Source organism: Carassius auratus, chromosome 27 (assembly GCF_003368295.1).
Source record: "Carassius auratus strain Wakin chromosome 27, ASM336829v1, whole genome shotgun sequence".
In the NCBI taxonomy this organism is placed as follows: domain Eukaryota; kingdom Metazoa; phylum Chordata; class Actinopteri; order Cypriniformes; family Cyprinidae; genus Carassius; species Carassius auratus.
This window is the reverse complement of record NC_039269.1, coordinates 31023493-31044086: the sequence shown is the minus strand read 5'-3', so window position 1 is coordinate 31044086 and position 20594 is coordinate 31023493. Positions and strand designations below refer to the sequence as shown.

The 20594-nt window shown below is 34.8% G+C and overlaps 1 protein-coding gene and 1 long non-coding RNA gene across 2 annotated transcripts; both read left to right on the top strand.

Moving 5' to 3' along the window:
* The first annotated feature begins 1431 nt into the window (after positions 1-1431).
* LOC113046214 (uncharacterized) lies at positions 1432-10287 on the top strand. The gene is made up of 3 exons (XR_003276063.1): positions 1432-1573; positions 7787-8110; positions 10164-10287. It is a non-coding gene; the product is annotated as an uncharacterized LOC113046214 (long non-coding RNA).
* Positions 10288-15595: 5308 nt separating this feature from the next.
* LOC113046488 (uncharacterized) lies at positions 15596-20594 on the top strand. Its single transcript, XM_026207331.1, has 5 exons — positions 15596-16050; positions 16189-16317; positions 16656-16696; positions 18427-18552; positions 20448-20594. Exons 1-5 carry the CDS (start codon positions 15828-15830, stop codon positions 20592-20594), a joined length of 666 nt encoding a protein of 221 aa, XP_026063116.1. The 5' UTR covers positions 15596-15827.

Sequence of the window (20594 nt, the reverse complement as noted above, 5' to 3'; positions counted from 1 at the left end):
CTGACTGTTTGATGCCACTCAGTATAGGCCTAGTAGTTTAAAAGCCAAAAAAGGACTAGAGAAGAGAAACAAAACCACATACAGGAAGTCAGAAAACAGAACTCGAGGCAGAGTTCATCACCACACCCACAGATGACAGAGCTAACAAGTAAAGCAGAAGCGTTTATGTATATGGCAAATTATTTTATACACTAAGAAAAATCAGTAAAGTGCTGTTTAAAAATTTGAACTATCACGTTATATTCCGACAGTATGTGCTTAGATGTCCTACACTGATGTACGATATGTGGGTTCCAGGCAATCGGTGATCTGATCTCTCACCCACATCTTTCTCTCTGTCTATAAGGTAAACAGACCAACATGTAAAGCAAAGATGAAGTCAAACCCCCCCCCCCCCCCCCAAAAAAAAAACCAAACACTTACTGACTGCTAGTGGGGGAAAAACAATGTAGACTCAGTGTAAGTGTAAGTCAGATGTAAGTCAGTGTTCTTTTTTTTTTTTTTTTTGATACAATTTTTCCTGTGTAACAAATGAATTCATGAAATTGTAACCTGGTAACCAGTGTACCCAACCTTTGATGCCTGTGAAACAGAAATGAAGCATTAAAGTTGAAATATTAGCTGATCAAATGTACTGAAGTGTAACTGTTGTACTAACTATATTTCCCTGTTGACATTTTGCTATGTGGTTTGTAAAAGACCTGAAATGTACATTAACCAAATTAGATTTTACAGTGGACTGATGACAAGCTGATAGCAAAAACCTTTTTGAGTTAGCTCAAACTGTTAAGGGCTAGTGGTTACACATAAAAGAATCTTCCTTTCCTCTGACATCTCTTTCTCAGATGGGTTTTTGTGAACTCACTCACATACTGCAGAGTAGCAAGAGTAACTGTTTTTTTTTTTTGATTACTGATTGACAAGTGGCGGAAAGTGTGGTTTTTTTTCATGCTCATGTTTCTTCCACAAACTGAACTGAACCAAAATGGTTTAATGTAAAATGTCATCGTTTCCAAGCAACATAGCAGTTTCCTGTTTTAAATTTGTTTGATGCCATATTGAATGCCAGTATTAGAAGGCACTGCAGAGTGAAAAAAAAGGCAGAAAGTGTGTTTTGCTATATTCATGTGTGATTTATTTCTGTGCTCTAGCAGTGAGAATATAAGAATGTGGTGTGAAGTTGTTGGATACAATACTGCCTTTAAGTTCTTGTGTTAAATATTATTTTTATAATTATTCTCAGTGCTCTTATAGTCCATTATATTATAATGAGATGGAGAGTTTGTTGAATAAGACAAAATATATTTTTACACTTAACTGAACTTTTATGTTCATTACTCAATTATTTGACTTATTTTAAAAATATTATTTTTATTGATTTTCTGAAGTTGAACAGGAACTTGGTTTCTCTTTGTGTCACGCGGATTTCAATGGGAAGTCAACGTGGCAGCCGTCATTTTGAGTTCTGTTTCCTTTTTGTCACTTTTATTGCTTTTAAAATCTTTTAAAGTTCTGAGAATGGCAGTAAATTTGCAACTCGTACCACTTTTTTTTCTGCTTACCTTCAAAACAGGTAAAACACGTTAATTATATTGATGCATACTGTTTAATAAAAATATTAGTGGTTATTGTGACAGTTAGGACGGCACAGTGCATTGCATTACTTAGCATTTGCTGGCATATTTTCTTTAGAATAATATTTTGATGATTTGTAAAAATATTCTGAAAGAACCTTACTACATTTTAGTTCTTATTTTTGTCCATTTGAAAATTATATATTCTTAAGCTACCTAGTAAAACAGTTAACATCTTTATTTATACTTTTTTCTTCTTCTTTTTATTCAGTTACACACCATTTATTTTATGATATACAAACACATATTTATGATTTTTTTTTTTTTTTAATGTTGGGACACTGTACAAATTTAGAATAAAAACAGAATGCAATGATGTAGAATGACACATAAAATGTTTAAACTGAGAAAATGTATAATTTTAAGGGAAAAATCTAAAAAAAATGGCATCAACACATCTCAAAAAAGTTGGGACAAGTCCATGTTTACCACTGTGTGACATCCCCTCTTCTTTTTATAACAGTCTGCAAACATCTGGGGACTGAGGAGACAAGTTGCTCAAGTTTAGGAATAGGAATGTTGTCCCATTCTTGTCTAATACAGGCTTCTAGTTGATCAACTGTCTTAGGTCTTCTTTGTCACATCTTCCTCTTTATTATGCACCAAATATTTTCTATGGTTGAAAGATCTGGACTGCAGGTTGTCCATTTCCTTCTTCTACGCAGCCATGATGTTGTAATTGATGCAGTATGTGGTCTGGCATTGTCATGTTGGAAAATGCAAGGTCTTCCCTGAAAGAGACGACATCTGGATGGTAGCATATGTTGTTCAAGAACTTGGATATACCTTTCAGCATTGATGGTGCCTTTCCAGTTGTGTAAGCTGCAATGCCACACGCACTCATGCAACCCCATACCATCAGAGATGCAGGCTTCTGAACTGAGCGCTGGTAACAACTTTGGTTGTCCTTGTCCTCTTTAGTCCAAAAATACATTTTGATTCGTCTGACGACAGATCAGTTTTCCACTTTGCCACAGTCCATTTTAAATGAGCCTTGGCCCAGAGAAAATGCCTGCGCTTCTGGATCATGTTTAGATATGGCTTCATTTTTGAACCTATTTTTTAGGTTTTAGCCGGCAATGATCAATGGAACGGTGGATTGTGTTCACCGACAATGTTTTCTGGAAGTATTCCTGAGCCCATGTTGTGATTTCCATTGGAGTATCATTCCTGTATTTAATGCAGTGCCGTCTAAGGGCCCCGAAGATCCCGGGCTTCCAGTATGGTTTTCCAGCCTTGACCCTTACGCACAGAGATTGTTCCAGATTTTCAGAATCTTTGGACGATATTATGCACTGTTGATGATGATAACTTCAAACTCTTTGCAGTTTTTCTCAGAGAGAAAAAGTCTTTCTAATATTGCTCCACTATTTTTCATCGCAGCACTGGGGGAATTGGTGATCCTCTGCCCATCTTGACTTCTGAGAGACACTGCCACTCTGAGAGGCTCTTTTTATACCCAATCATGTTGACAATTTACCCAATAAGTTGCAAATTTGTCCTCCAGCTGTTCCTTATATGTACATTTAAACTGTCCCAACTTTTTTGGAATGTGTAGCTTTCATGAAATTTAAAATGAGTTAATATTTGGCATGACATTTTAAAAACTTTCAACATTTGATATGTTATCCATATTGTATATTCTTAAATCTATATTCTATAATCTATATTCTATTGTGAATAAAATATAAGTTTATGGGATTTGTAAATTATTTTTGTAAATTTTTTACAATTTGTACAGTGTCCCAACTTTTTTGGAATCGGGTTTGTATACAAATATAGAGCATATTGCATCTTTTGCATATATATTATCGCTATTACAAGCAGAATACATTTTTGGTAATTTTTAATCATAAATCATGTAGTAGATGTGATAGGTGTGTGATGGTTAAAGTCACAAAATGTTTGGCAGTTCTGATGACAAAATTAACCATTAGTATAATAAAAATACTATATCATAATAGTATAGGCTTTTATTTTTTTCTAAAACCTAAAATGTAATTATCTTTGACATGAAAAAGTTTTTAATAGTTTTTATCATTAAATTGAGGTTAAAGGGTTAGTTCACCCAATAATCAAAATTATGTCACTCACGCTCGCGTCGTTCCAAACCTGTAAGACCTCCGTTTATCTTCGGAACACAGTTTAAGATATTTTAGATTTATTCCGAGAGCTTTCAGTCCCTCCATTGAAGCGGTGTGTACGGTATACTGTCCATGTCCTGAAATGTAAGAAAAAAATCATCAAAGTAGTCCATGTGACATCAGAGGGTCAGTTAGAAGCATCGAAAATACATTTTGGTACAAAAATAGTAAAACTACAACTTTATTGAGCATTGTCTTATCTTCCAACACTCACGAACAATTTGTACGTATTTTACGAGGGGGCTTATTTGTACGAATTTGTACTACCTCACTCGTACGATTTTATATGATTTGTCTAAACCCCAGTGTCGGTTATGTTTAGGGGCGGGGTTGGGTGTAGGTCATTCGTACAAATTCATATGAATTGTGCAACTCGTAAAATACGTACGATTTGGCAAAAATCACATGAATTTGTACGAGTGTGGTCGTACGAATTTGTACGAATAAGCCACCTCGTAAAATATGTACAAATTGCCGTGAGAGTGGGCTGTCTCTTCCGAGTCTGTTGTGAGATTTCAAAACACTGCAGTTTAGTGATATCCGGTTTGCAAAAGAATCACTCGATTTAACCAGAACTTCTTGAACCAGTTCACCAAATCTTTCTGGACATGGACAGTATACCGTGCAAACACTTTCAATGGAGGGACTGAGAGCTCTCAGGCTAAATGTAAAATATCTTAAACTCTGTTCTGAAGATAAACGTAGGTCTCACAGGTTTGGAACGACATGAGGGTGAGTTATTAATGACATAATTTTTATCATTGGGTGAACTAACCCTTTAAGGAGCACTTAAAAAAATAGGGATTCTTGTTTTAATTGTAAGCTTTTAACATTATTGTGATGTACATGATATTTCATTATTAATAAATATTAGAATTATTTATGTTGAATTTAATGTTGATATAATAAAGCTAATATCTATAAGTATATAAGCTAATATAGTGTTCCTGTAGCTCAACTGGTAGAGCACTGCACTAGCAAGCAAGCGCAAGGTTGGGGGTTCGATTCCAGGGAACATATGATATGTAAATATTGATAGCCTGAATGCACTGTAAGTTGCTTTGGATAAAAGCGTCTGCTAAATGCATAAATTTAATTTCATTTAATTTAATATCTGGTGGACTGCTAAGCCTTATCAGACACATTAGTGCTGTTTAATTGATTAATTGCAATTATTCACATCCAAAAAAAAAAGTGTCTGTGTTTGCATAACATACGTGTGTCTGTCTGTCTGTCTATCTATCTATCTATCTATCTATCTATCTATCTATCTATCTATCTATCTATCTATCTATCTATCTATCTATCTATCTATCTATCTATCTATCTATCTATCTATCAAATATAGAACATAATGCTAAAATATGGTAAATATTTGTTATATACTGTATATGTATGTGTTTATATACATATATACACAGTAAACACACACATATTATGTAAGCACATACTTTTATTTTGGATGTGATTAACTGATTTTACAGCCCTAAGACAAATGCAAATATTTTATTTGTGAAAAATATGCCAAAAGATGTTGCATAGCTTTTTGCCATTCTGATAAAGGCACAAACTCTGTGAGGCCAATATATTAGATATAATACAAAATGCCTGCTGCTGAATTAAATTAATGGAATTAATATGAATATATTATTAAAAAAAAAAAAAAAAAAAAAAAAAAAAAAATATATATATATATATATATATATATATATATATATATATATATATATATATATATATATATATATATATATATATATATATATATATATTGTGCATGAAATGTCAAGACAATATAGTTCCAGAGCCACACAGCCATACATTACAGTAATTCCTAACCAACAGCACCAGACGTCTCAGACAGGAAGTTAAATCAGAGCTGACAAACACTTAAAGGGATAGTTCACCAAAAAATGAAAATTCTGTCATTAATTACTCACTGTTATGTCTTCCCCAACCCCTAAGACCTACGTACATCTTCGGAACAAAAATTAAGAAGTGTTTTATAAAATATGAGAGCTCTCTGACCATCCACAGACATCAGTACAATTGAAAATTTCCCAGATCCAGAAATGTAGTTAAGACATCTGTAAAACAGTCAATGTGAGATCAGGGGCTCAGCTTCAGTTTTGCAAAGCTACGAGAATCATTTTGAGGTCAAAGAAAACAAAATATATTTTTTTTTTAAAAACAATTCTTCTCCCCAGAGTTACATCTTCCGCCATTTTAGAGAGTATCACAATGTATACCCATGCTTTCCCCTAAGAGTAAACAATGCTGATTAAGCAGATTATGTTCATGCACACACTTTCTCCCCCAAACATAAATAAGGATGATTACGTCGATTACACTACTACGTTACGTAACTCAGGAAAGAAGAATTGTAAAATAAATTGTTATTTTTGTTTTCTTTGCACTCCAAAAGTATTCCTTTAGCTACACAAAAATAAAGTTGAGCCACTGATGTACCATGTTTTACTGATGTCCTTGCTACGTTTCTGGTACTGGGAACATTACAGTTGAATTGTTGTCTATGCAGGGTCAGAGAATTCTCACATTTAACAAAATATATCTTGATTTGTGTTCTGAAGATGAACAAAAGTCTAACAGGTTTAGAACAACATTAAGGTGAGTAATTAAAGGGGGGAATGCTCGTTTTCACTCAATATCCTGTTAATCTTGAGTACATATAGAGTAGTACTGCATCCTTCATAAATCCAAAAAGTCTTTAGTTTTATTATATTCATAAGAGAAAGATAGTCTGTACCGATTTTTCCCGGAAAAACACGACCGGCTGGAGGCGTGACGTGTGGGCGGAGCTAAAGAATCACGAGCGCCAGTAGGCTTTTGCGTTGAGAGCATGTGGAAGCTGTGACATTACCGTGAGGGAAAACCCATCATCCAAAACAAACCATGGCTTACAGTCAGATTCAGCCGTTTATTTATGATCCAGAATCAGATCCAGAGGCTGAAACTGAACAAAAGCAGCAGCAGCAACGACTCGCTCCGAGCGGGGCTCGAACCCGGGTCTCTGGCATGGGAGGGGACGCACTAACAAGGAGGCAGAGATATTTGAAGCAGTTTTACTCACCGCCTGCGGTTCCAACACACGATCGTGACCCTTTTTTCTTGGGATTGCATCATCCTTAAGAAATAAACGATACGCAAATCCGTCGTCAAACTGGGTCTTGTGAACAAGCATCTTCGAAATGCAGGGAACAAACAAAAACACTTGCACAACTCCGTTGATGCTCTGTAAAAATAAACTCCATCCACTGGTCCCTTAATGCTGTTTTTTTTTGGTAATCTGTGCAGGGTTGTCTTGCCCTGGCAACCAAAAACACTTCTTTTGTGACATTTCGCGACGCTCTCGCTCTGATCAGTGAAATGTCTGTGCTCTCAGTGCTCTGCTATATGGGAGTGCGCGCTCTTCCGGCAGAAGTGCCCTTAGGACCCATATAAGGAAATTCCGCTCCATCTAACGTCACACAGAGCCATACTCTAAAAAAAACTTTCCGAAACTTGTGACAAACCGGAAGGAGTATTTTGGGAACAAAAATACTCCTTCAAACTTACAACTTAATTTTTGAAACTTTGTCCATGTTTAGCATGGGAATTTCACCCCACCTTTAAAGACAGAATTTTCATTTTGGGGTGAACTAACCCTTTAATCCACCTCTCACCACATACCCTAACCTCACTAAAATGGTAAGCTCCACCCTTATAAATGCCTAACCCCTTCCTACTAAAGGGAAAACTATCCTCTAAACTAACCTCTGTGAGTGTCATGAGGCACTAATGTCCAGTCTGAAACTGCTGCTGCTGCTGGTAACTGCTATTAAGTATGTTCAGCATCTGCAGTCTGCATGCAAACGGTACTTTACAGTCAACTGGGGACATTGGTAGTAAAAACTTTTAATATGATGCCAAATTCACTAAGGTCATATGTATTCCCTGGGTAGTGGATCTGATTTATATTGAACTAAATTTTCATTTCTGTCCCTACAGTGTCCTTTGCTGAAATACAACCAAAGAATCTGTATGCAGGGAACTCTTTTGAGTTTGTTCAGAGAGAACTACTTCCAGAGTTTTCACAGTTAATCTGGATGAAAACAACTTTTCACAAAAATGACTCAGAAATCATTGTAACATACTTCAATAAGAGTCAAAAGTTTAACCTTGCCAATTCTTACAAGGACAGAGTGGAGTTCAGTATTACAACTTTCTCTCTAACATTGAAGGAACTGCAGAAAACAGACAGTGGACTCTACTGCACAGCAACAATTGGGGAAAAAATTATAAACGTTTGTCAGTACAATGTCTCTGTTGTTGGTAAGTAAATATTCTAGGACCTAATCAACACTAGTCAAAGCAGATTCAGTTTTCAGAGGAAAGTGACATTACTTAAAGGAGTCATATGATAAAAACTCTTTGGAGTTTTACAAGTTCTTAGTGCATGAAGAAGATCTGTAAAGTTGCAAAAAACTAACGTCTCAAATCCAAAGAGATTTGAACGCTTCATTCAAACATGCCCCCATATATCTACGCCACTATATGGAAATATTTGCGTAATGCCACCAGGGGAGGACTGGCCATCTGGCCGTTCTGGAGAAGTCAGCATGGCTGCATGGACAGGCGTGTGGAGTGCACATAATAATACCGCCAACATTAACTGTATGTAATATAATTGTAATAAATATATTTGACGAAAGCGGTCCTGATTGAAATTCAGCATCACTTTAATTCAGTCAAGCTCACATCAGCCAACAGTCAGCTGTTCCTTATGTGTACCAATCCAGTCTTGACACCTATCACAAGTGGTCTATTTAAATTCCCATTCTTCAGGTCTCTTACAGTGCACTTCACTGCTTGCAATTAACTTACTCCTCAAACCCCAACTCCACCTAATTAAATCTAATTGGGGGGGGGGGGTCTTGCTGCTCTCCTCGCTCTGTCCAAGCATAGCAGCAGTACTAAATACTAGTGTTATATGTCCCAGAACACACTATAGGAAACTTTTATTTGGTTAAAACGTGATGGTTTGTAATGTTTGTAATGATATTGTAGTGGAAATTATTCAAAGGTCTGTGATGGTTTCAGTTGTTTTTGTCAGAAGGTTACCATGGGTTTTGTGATGTTATCTGCCATAAATGCAATAGGATTGCTGTAATATTGTGAGATATTAGTGACTGTTTGTAGTTGTGGTGGGCATATTTGGGAGAAAATCCAAGGCCTTTTTTTACTCCCAGTCCGTCCCTAAATGCCTCCCAAATGTTCACGCAAAGAAAGAAAGCATGGATTCAGTAACGGCAGCTAGTGTTGAAGCATCCATGTCAGGGAGGTGCGGTGTGTATCTACGTAGGTGAACGCAAAAGCACTTTATTTGGCCTTCCGAAAGTAGATACAGGAATCTTTAAAATTACTTACAACAGAACAGCAATGCATTTTATGGATAACCGTTTCATGAACCTGGGAGAGGAGGTAATTCTGACTTTGATACGATAATCTGGCGCTACTGAATCAGCCACTGTGGGTCTCACAGACAGCAACACTGAACCTGAGCTCTTCTTCAGGAAGTTCTCCTTGAAGTTCCTACTGCACCTGAACACAAAAATACAAATGGTACAACCTGCACCAGGGCCTGCAAACCCCAGCTACGGCCCTGGTCTTATCCATCCATGGCTTGTGTAGCCATGGAGGGACTTTGTTGAAAACAATGCATTTGAGAGAGGCGGGGCATAGAGGACCTACAATAATGTACAGTATTTGAAAAAAAAAAAAATATATATTTTTTTTAACTTTAAAGCAGGGGTCCACAACCTACTGCATGCTTGCCAACAGTGGCACGCAGAGGGATAATCGCTGGCATGCGAGCAATTGAGGGTGAGGAGTCACGTGCCGATTCTGGTTGACTCCATTTGTCCATTCATTATTTTTAAAGAAACACGAAAATTTATAAAAGGCCCCAATACCTTGTTGTGGCCCCATTCAATTTTCACAGTGGTTAACCAGAAGAATTTATTTGGCACGTCATGCCAAAAAGGTTGCCGACCCCTGCTTTAAAGCATGCCACCATATTATATTACACCGAATATTACCAAATATTAATCTTTAAAAATGCATCATTTGACCCCTTTAAATATGGACTCTTTCACCAAACTTTTTTGTTGGTATCAATGGCACCCAGTTAAAGTGGAGGATTCAATTATGTGTCCATTACATTAAATTATTCTTTATGTCCATGTTTTACTTACATATTATTATCCTGTTGTGAATCATTCATAAGACATCTCTCAGCTTAATTCTTAAAATGTCATATTTTCTTCTTATTGTCTATTTCCAGATTTTAATGTTTCATTCATTCCTTCTTTCTTTTTTTCTACAGAAAGCCATGGATCATCCATTACCACTTTTCTCCCTTTGATATTATTTTCCTCTACACTAATCACAATATTGTTCTGAATTGTAGTATGCAAAAAGATTAATACAAGTTTTGATTAATCTATCAATAAAACCATTTTGTGAAAGTTTCTTTTATGCTTATTTCATAAATAACCTTTCTGGTTCTACAAAGAACCACAAATGAAATGGTTCTTGAGGGCCCCAATATCCTCACATTTATCACACTTTACATTTTCTTTAGTAAGTTTCTTCAGAGAATAATGTGAAATTTGTATTTCTCTTTTTCTGATTGGTTATTGCAGCATCTTGGATGGTATCTGAGGTCTGATATGTTAATGTTAAGACAGATTGCCATCCAGTCCATCGAAATAAAGACCTATCAATACTTGAAATTAAAAATGTACAAAAATGCCATGAATGTTAATGTCAGTAATCCCATCATCTACTATGCCCCTTTTTTATCCCTTGGAAACTGCCACTGGTGGTTCGAAGAGTTAACATTTTCACAGACCTTTTGATGAATTGAAGTAAGTCAAAGTGCTATCTTGCAAGTTCATCCATCTATTGATTGTATTCACTCTCAAAACCACATATGCTAGGGTCATAGAGACTGAACCAATCCCAGCATCTTGGGCCACAAATCCAGCTATTTAATAGTATTTATAAGCAGCTAGGTAACAATGTTATACACTATATGGAAACTTTACAATGTTTTAACAAAAATTTCTTCTGCAAGTCTGCATTTATTTAATCAAGAATACATAGAAAATAGTAATATAGCAAAATATTATTACAAATTTAAAGAACGGTTGTCTATTTTAATACATATAATCAAATACTATTTATTACTGTGATCAAAGCTGAATTTTTCGGCATCATTACTCCAGTCTTTAGTGTCACATGATCCTTTAGAAAACATTCTTATATACTAATTTAAACTGTATCAACTCCGACAACACTGTGTTTATTATTTTTTTAAATGCTGCTTTTTTTCCATTTCCTGGAACAGCGATTTTGAAGATACGAGGTTTCCACTCGACATTGTTTGTCAAATTCTACTGCATATACATTTTTATCAAGCAGAATAATACAGCATCAAGTTATACATAGTCTCACTATTTGTTTTAACTATTAGCTAGTCTTTTGAAGGACAAAAACATGAACTATAAAACTAATGGCTAGAAGTCAGTTTGTCACTTTATTAAGTGTGACATGGTCACACACGTGTCACAGCCTTTGCAATGGCTCTGCTTTCCCTTTCTTGAAAAACATAAACTAACACTTAATCCCTTAAATTTTATCTCCTAATGCAGTCCCTTGCAAAGCATGATGGGAATTACAGATCCACTGTTGGGTTAGTGACATCAGCAAAAACATTTCATGCAGTTTTAAAAAAATGAAAGCAAACTTTGTTTTTAATTATATTTAGTCCAGTTAATACAATAAAATTAAGAGTTATTTTACAATGCTAAACATTTGTTACTTTAGCTCATTTTAACTAAACTACACAAGATGCACTTTTTTGAGTTTATAATGAATAGATTGCAATTACAACTCAATTAAGAACTTTTACAATAAATATTTCTGATCATTTAAAGGTTATATCTTTGTAAATAGTACAGTTAGACAAAGACAAGACCTTGGACCTGCATCTGAAGATATTGTGAGATATGAACAGCCACACTTGGTCTCTCAGCTAGGGGCTAGTTCCTGTTGTAGACAATGTGGTTGCAGATAGCTTCCACTCTTTCTTTTCTCAGCTGCTTGGTCGATAGCAGTTCTGGTAGTTAATGCCAAGAGGACTGGTTTTCAAGCTTAGGATAGAGTTTTAAATGTGCTCAAATTAATAGAAAAGACAGTAAACATATATTTACGTATTATATGATTCCAAGGTGAGTGATGCTGCCTGGACAGTTATAAGTTTTCTATAATCGGTACGATTATATACCACAGCAGGACAGGTCATTTATTGCAATGGATTTTGGTAATCTGCCAATGATCTTCATCGCTGTTCTGATCTCCAACACAGGTATGAAAATCAGTCTATTCACAGGAATAGCATGACTACTGCATAACTAGATAGAGTAGAGAATACAGTAATACAGTTTATAGTAGTTAATGACTGTGTCACCATTGATATCTTCTAATCATTGCTGTGAATTGAAATGAGATATTACTACATAACTTTTTAACACTTCCCAATATTATTTATTTGAAATGTAAATACTGTTTTTGGATTTAAAATATAATATAGGAAACATGTTACTCATAATTTGTATTATTTATTTCACTCACTGATAATTCCTATACTGTAAAAATGACTTTAAAAGTGAATTTAAAGGTAAAATACTGTAAAAATGTTACAGTTAAAAACCTGTAAAATGTTTAACGGTAAATTCCCATAGTATATACAGTAAATAACCATAAATTTACAATCCCAGAATCCCCTGCATTACATTTCATATTAGATTTTTCTTTTCTTTTTTGAAATAAATGTTTCTTCTTAGTTTTTTTTTCTTATCAGTTTTGTTTATTATGGTGGAGTGTTACACCTAATGTTGTTAAAGGAATGTTTATTTCATTATTTTAGTTTCATGTGTGTTACTATGATGGTGTTTAGTGTTTGTATAAATGACACTGTGCACTTTTTATACATGTTATTATTTAAAAGCTGCTTGTGATGGGCTTTTTCATCATTTTACTTTCTCAACACCAACTGCATTTGGTGGTTATCACTGTATTACAAATGTACAAAACAGATTTCAGTGCTTCAGGTTGGTATATTAACATTATATCAGTTAATGAAATTATGGTATTTAACCTAGTAAATTTAAGTTAAGAAAATCTCAAATGTTGCTACCGTATTTTTTAACATGAATTTTACTGATATTTTTTTTTTTACAGTGTATGCTTGCTACTTTCCCCCACCTTTATAGTAAACAACTAGATAAAAACCTTACCGTAAAAGAGCTTGATCAAAAAATGTGGAATAGCTAATGTGTTTTTTTACATTTATTTTAACTATATATATATATATATATATATATATATATATATATATATATATATATATATATATATATATATATACAATTTATTAATTTAATTTATTTTATTTTACATTTTGGAATGAAATTATGGTAAAAGATGTTTAATACATGGATATTTACCTTTATATTTTTCATTGTCCACTCTGTTTCTAGCATCCATGTACAAAGCTGAAAATGTCATCACGGTGCAGACAGGAAGTTCTGTTCAGCTGGAAGTACAGACTGATAAACTGCCACATTTTAATACATTGGTCTGGGTGAATGATAATTCAGAAACTATTGTGACATTCAATAAGGAGACTGTAGATACAGAGATTTCAAACAAATACCTTGTGGATTTCAATCAGTCAACCTTCTCTCTAACACTCAAGAACATTCAGAACACAGACAGTGGACTCTACACAGCAAAAATATTGGGACTTAAATTTGAAGATGCTGCTAAATACAGAGTGTCTGTCATAGGTGAGACTAAGTTGCATTTTAAACCATATTAAAAACAACATTTCAGACAGGAACCACTTTGGCAAGTTACTTGAGTTTACTTAACAAATGGTTCTGGTTCTTTAAGGGGGTTCTTGCTCCCAGATTAATTGAACATACAAGAGCTTAAACATTAACCCCCGGAACCATCAGCTTGGAAATACATGACAATTGAGACACTTAATAAATGTCTTTAGAAGCAAACAGTGGTAATCGTGTAGATGTGGCAGTGGGACGTCTATCCTGTAGCCTGGTTATGAGGATGAGTGTCTCACAGTGGACCTCAGTGAGGTCCATGCCAACTGGAACTTGAAAGTGTCAGCGGAAATGAGTATCGGCGAGTGTTCTCTGTTGCGCACTGTGGCTTGTCAGATGTGCGACAGCATGCCTCGGGAGAACAACATTCGGACCCACTTTATATTAAGTGGCCTTAACTACTATGTACTTACATTTTAATTAATAATTTAGTACAATGTACCTATTGCGTACATACATGTTTTTACATTGTACTTATATTAAAAAAAAACTACATGTAATTACATCTGTATTTAATTTCTGTAATTACATTTATAATTACACTGTTGACCCATACTTTACACCTTAACCCACCCTTAAACTTACCCATACCTCCAACCCTCTCCCTAACCTTACCCCTATCCCACCTCAATAGCAGCAAAAGTGTTTTACAATACAATATGAACACAATAAGTACATTGTACTTATTTTTTTTTATGTAAGTACATAGTAGTTAAGGCCACCTAATATAAAGTGGGACCCAACATTCATACACTTTATAATAAGGTTCATTTATTAAACATTAGTGTATTAACTAACATGAACTAACAATGAGTTAGTAATACATTTGTTACAGTATTTATTCATCTTTGTTAAGCTTATAGAAATAAAGCTGTTCATTGTTTGTTAGTTCACAATGCATTTACTAATATTAACAAGGTTTTAATAAAGTATTATTAAATGTAGAAATTTAAATGAACAAAGATGAACAATTGCTGTATAAGTGCAGTTCATTATTAGTTAATGTTAATTAATGTAGTTAACTAACAAACTTTATTTTAAAGTGTTACCAATTTGTTTATTATGGTCAAGGTTTACAGTCAGACACATAAGCATTATTTTAATAAGAGACAAGAGAGACATTTTAAGAATAAAATACAGTGCCTATGTGAAGCAAATAAACAACTTAACGAATTTAAATGATTGCATTATTCAATAGGCTACTGTAGAATTAACAATAGACCATATAAAATAGATTCACTTACCAATACTAATAAAATAAAAAAAATGATTGTAGATCGGTTATTTATTATGTGGTTTCACTGTTTGGATGGTGTTACTGTATGCAAACAGTTAGAAATATATTATTCAAAATCTGTGTTCACGCTGCCTTATTCAATTATTAAAGTTAATTAGCAATTAATATTTTTATGAAAACATGTTTTAAGTTGTGATTTATCACCACTGGCACGTCATCAGACCTGTGTTCATCGTAGCCCCGAGGGGTGCCCCCCCCCCCCCCAGGCGTCCCTTATTTTTCTGTATTAAAGGTGGCAACCTTAGTGCACGGTAATATGCTCATGCTTTTAAGGGGAGGGAGGGAGGGTTGCGAGCCATTTGAGCATACTTACCAAGCAGTAGTGCCACGTATGTATATACTGTCTTGTGTCTAATAGGAGAATTGTAGTGATTGGGGCTATTTGACAGCTGACCGCATCAGCTGGTCACAGTCTATGCCTCTGTGGCCTGACTGAACTAACGCTGTGCTCGTTTTAGCCAAATTACATTACATTATAACATTATATTCTTTGATATAAAAGAGCAGCCAAGAAAGTGTCAGTAACAAATGAACAAAAATGCACTGAAAAGACGTATATGTTGTTTGATAAGGTAGCCTATATTATATGCTATCAGTTTATGAAGTAAAATAAAGTAGAGGGAAGAATAAAGGATATGTGCTTTTGGAACTCTTTAAAAAGAACTGAGTGAAAAAAAGTTTGTAAAATGATTTCTAACATCCCTTATATGGTGCATCCCAATGCGGTTTTCATAAATATGTTTCAGATCCAGTTGATTATCCTGTTCTTAACTGGAATGTCACCATGATCACTGTTATATCCTGCATTGTGAACATCTCATGCAGTGGGAGTGATCATCATACCATCAGTGGCAGCTATTATAGCAACAACTGCAGTCAGGAGGAAGTGGCATCATTTGGAATCCAGACTCTTATCTTGAATTGTAAAGAGGACATCGTTATTTGTAACTACAGCAACCCAGTCAGCTGGAAGAATGACACAATACAGATTAAACAGATCTGTACAAGTAAATAAGTTACCCACCAACCAAATACAAAGCCTATGAATGCATTTTCTAATTTTAAATACTTATATTATAAACTGTTTATTAACTCTGGTGTGTTCTGGTGTATTATAATTGTTAATGTAATGCCTTTTGTTTCAGATGAGATTCCTGAAGAAAACCACACTTCTTCTCCTCTCAGTTGGCTCATAGTCATTCTTATTAGTGCCTCATTGTTGATTTTAGTTGCAGCTCCTGTAATATACCACTATTATAAGAATCATAACAATGGTATGTCAGTCTTATTTCAAATGTGTAATCATATTTATAAGAGCCTGTATCCTCAGAACAACATATTCTTTGGAATTCAAAATGGTTGTGTATGTTTATGAGCCAACAAGTTTACTTGCACTTAACTGAACAAATACATATGAAAAAGCTTAAACAAACCAGCGTCAGATCTACACAGCACTTGCATATGCTTGACTTTTTCACAATTGTGTATGGAGTTTTATGGCGCCTCATAGTGGACGAACCAAAGTGCACACAAACAAAATGTTATATCTATTTCTATGATGACAGTAACTGTCAGGAAATTCTTTAAAATAACAATATTTTAAATTTCTTAGGTGCCCAGCAGAATGAGCATACAATCTATGCGCAAGTTCAGGTAAGCTTCAAAATACTACTTAACTATAACATCATCATTCTCATTTGTTTATGGGATACTGCAGTGTTTATTGCAAATGATTTATCCATGCACATCATTCATTTGGTCAGATTAATGTGCCCTTATAATACGTCTTCAAAATAACTTACCCTCCCCTTGCATTGGCATCTCTACGCTGATGATGTGTGCACTGGTGAAAGTGTGGAGCAATAACCTCTCCCCTCCAGCAACACACACCTCACATGAGACTGCAGCAATAGCAAACAACATCAATCCAATTAATTCCGGATGGACAATACCAAGTCCCGCCCTACATTATTATATAATTCTAGAACACGTTTCACTCAGATATGCATCACAAAAGAGCAGAAAAGCAGAAAAGCAAGTTCAGTGCATGCCGATGTTTTAAGATCATAATTGCTGGACTTTTTGGAGGTTGTGTGTCCAGTAGTTCGGGGTGGTTTGAGCCCTAGAAGGAACTCGACATTAACCATCATCATAATCTTACATGTAATAAGTATATTGGAAAACAATTCTGATAGAAGCATCCACTAAATATTTAATTATTTAATTTCATTATTTATTTATAAAGCACATTTAAAAACAACCCAAGGTTGTTGATCATGAAGCTCAAATAAAGGACAGAATCTATAACAATCTATAAAACATAAAAAAAAAAAAAAAATAGAATAATATATTAAAGGACCACACTAAGAAGATGTGTTTTAAGTTTTAATTTAAAAGATTAGAATGATGACATAATTTGGATTGATACAGGAAGGCTATTCCAGAGCTTAGGACCCACTATCGCGAAAGCACAGTCTCCACGATGTTTTAACCTTGGTTGAAACCTGACTTCAAGGTTGCTGGATCTAAGTGCCCTTGATGGATTATGACAGCATAAAAGATCATATAAATACGTTGGAGCTAGACGTTGAGTTCTTCAAAAGCAAAAACTATTTTTTTTTTATTATATTCTCAGTTTGACTGTTGATTGTTGAGAAGTTAAAACTGGAGATATACGATCAAATTTGCCATTCAGCAGCTTGCCTGCAGCATTATGAACCATTTGAAGGCACCCAATATATGATGGGCTAAATATCGACTTAATTTTATTAGAAGAGCTTAAACTTTTCACAATAAATGAGCAAATGTCAAACTTGATTGAAGGCTGAGGGCCTTTACAAATATATTTAGAATTTATATTATGAAAAATCTAATTCATTTTTTAGTATATGTTCTAAATTTGAATGTAAAAATAGAACCAAGTCTTGAAAACTAAATTAAAAGATTTTCAAAGGCATTTCTTTCTATGTTTTTATGGCATTATATGGCATGGGCGAATAGAGGTCATCATGGGCCAGCCAGGTCATCATAGTAGACCCTGGTTTTGGCATCTTACATAAATAAATCTCTCTCTTTTTTGTACTTTGTGTAATTAATCAGGGCAATGACTGTTTCAGAGCATACACTATATAGTCAAATGCATATGGACAGCCAACACTACACCTGCACAGTCACTATACTATTAAAGAATATAAAATGTATAAAATAATATAAAATATCTTAAATGTAAAAATGTGTCTTCATTGGAAGAAGCAGCCTAGCCAAATAAAAAGTGGGTGTCCAAACACTATTAACAATGTAGTGTTAATTTACTGTAAATGTACATGTAAATATTAAGTGGTGTTGAAGGATTTGTATGACTCTGTAACTGGATTGTTCTACAGCTAAATAGAAAAGTACAAAGACCCCTGGACGTGTTGGAGAAATCAGAGAATCCTCAAACTGTGTATGGATTTACAGAAGAGCACAGACACCCTCACAAAACCGCTCAGACAAAGTCCAGTTCAGAGGTAAGGGAGACAGCAATACATTTATCAGGCAGAATCTTCAAAGTTTAAAATAGTCACAGTTAATTCTATTAATATCTTGAGACTGAGTACATTTGCTAATTTGACTTTAAGAATTTTCTGGATTTGTTCATTGCTTTGTTAAAGGTCCCGTTTTTCGTGCTTTTTTGATTGTGTTTACAGTGTGCAATATAACATGTGTTCATGTTTCGCGTGTAAAAATACACAGTAAAAAAACACACCTCTTTGTATACCGCTGTTTTCACTGTTCTATAAAGTCCCTCCTTCAGAAACACATAACGAGTTCTGATTGCCAGCGGTTCCTGTTGTGATTCGACAGCAGCTTAGAGCAGGCTGACCTCCTGGAAACGCGATTCGGACTAGTTTTGAGAAGCAAGTGGGCAGGAGCATGTGCTGGAGATGTACTTATAATCACAGGAGCATTTTTACTGATGAGATGCGCATGAAAATCGCATTTGTTTTTTTGCACAACCCTAACATCTAGTTAACAAAGCTAAACAGCATTGCCCTTTGTGTAGTAAGTTACAGAAACTGTTAAACGCACCAACTCAAATAATAAAATACACTTACCGGTTGTGGTCCCAACGCCTTCTCCAGACAAAGAGGGAACTGCTCCATCTTTCAAGAATAATCTTTTTGTGAATCCAGCATTAAACTGATTGAGATTGAGGAAGCTGTCTTCAGCAAAATGTGCTGCACATAGTTTTACATGTGGATTATAATTTTCGGGAACCGAGTTAAACATAAATTGTAATCATTAATCTCTAAGTAGAGCGTCCCTGGGAAGCCCAAACAAAGGCTGTGTCCAAATTCAGGGTCTACATCCTTCGGAGTACTCATTTGAAGGATGTTACGTCACAGCGCCGCGACGAAGGCTGTCCAAATTCATAGGATCCTTCAAATGCGGCCCACAAATACGTCCTCCTTTTCCCCGAATTGGAAAGATGGGTGTGGTGGATCCTTTCCCGTCCTACCTATCCCATTATTCTTTTCGGCAGAGCATAAGGGCGGACGAAGCGAGCAGTAGCGGAGTGGGAGAGGAGTAAGTTTTTTAAAAACTGGCTTTTCAAAAAAACAATTTTTTTCAGTGGTTGTCTAGTTAGGCATTTTGTTTTAAAACATAAATAAAAATAGGCTATAATGGCTTACCTGGATATGACTGTCTTGTAGTCTGATATAAAAAAAACTCTCCGAAATCGAGCAAAGAAAGTATTTGATTAATTTAATTGCTTTATTTCTTCTAAAAGAATTAAAATGAGGAGAATAACTCTTTGTTTGTCCATTTTCCCGCTTCTTGCTTAGCGCTGTCCTGGTTGCTAGGCGACAGGATATGAGCAATGGGTAAGGGAGGGAACTGAAAGAAGGGTAGGCTGTCCTTCTTCTCTGTCAGAGCGCAACAAGACCACGCCCCCTTTTTGTGAATTCATGTGGGCGGAGGTTAGTCAAAAAACTGTTTTAGTGACGTCATTACTGCAGGAACTAGATGGCTGTAGTCCAAACGGGTTGTTTTTTGTAGGCGAATTCTGTTAAATCAAATATCTCGCTTGGCATTGAACTTTGATCTTAAGAATTTGACAGATATTATTTATACTATAACAACTACATTACACACTAACTAAAGTTTAAAACATGGGACCACGAAGAAGGGGACCTTTAATATGGCTAAACAAATGTATAAGTTGTTTGTTTGTTTTTAAATAAACACTTATATTTGTTCCTGAAAAATATTTCAGTGTTAACAAAATCAGTTTATTTTTCACAGATTTACTATATATATATATATATATATATATATATATATATATATATATATATATATATATATATATATATATATTTTTTTTTTTTTTTTTTTTTTTTTTTTTTTTTTTTCACAGATACCAGCAGAGAAGCAAACAAACAATCACCCCAGCACCACCTACAGTACAATTGGACAACACAAAAAATCATTTGACACTGAAACAGACCATACAGTTTATTCAATAGTGTGTAAATCCTCAAATGACAGACCACCTGTGCATTAA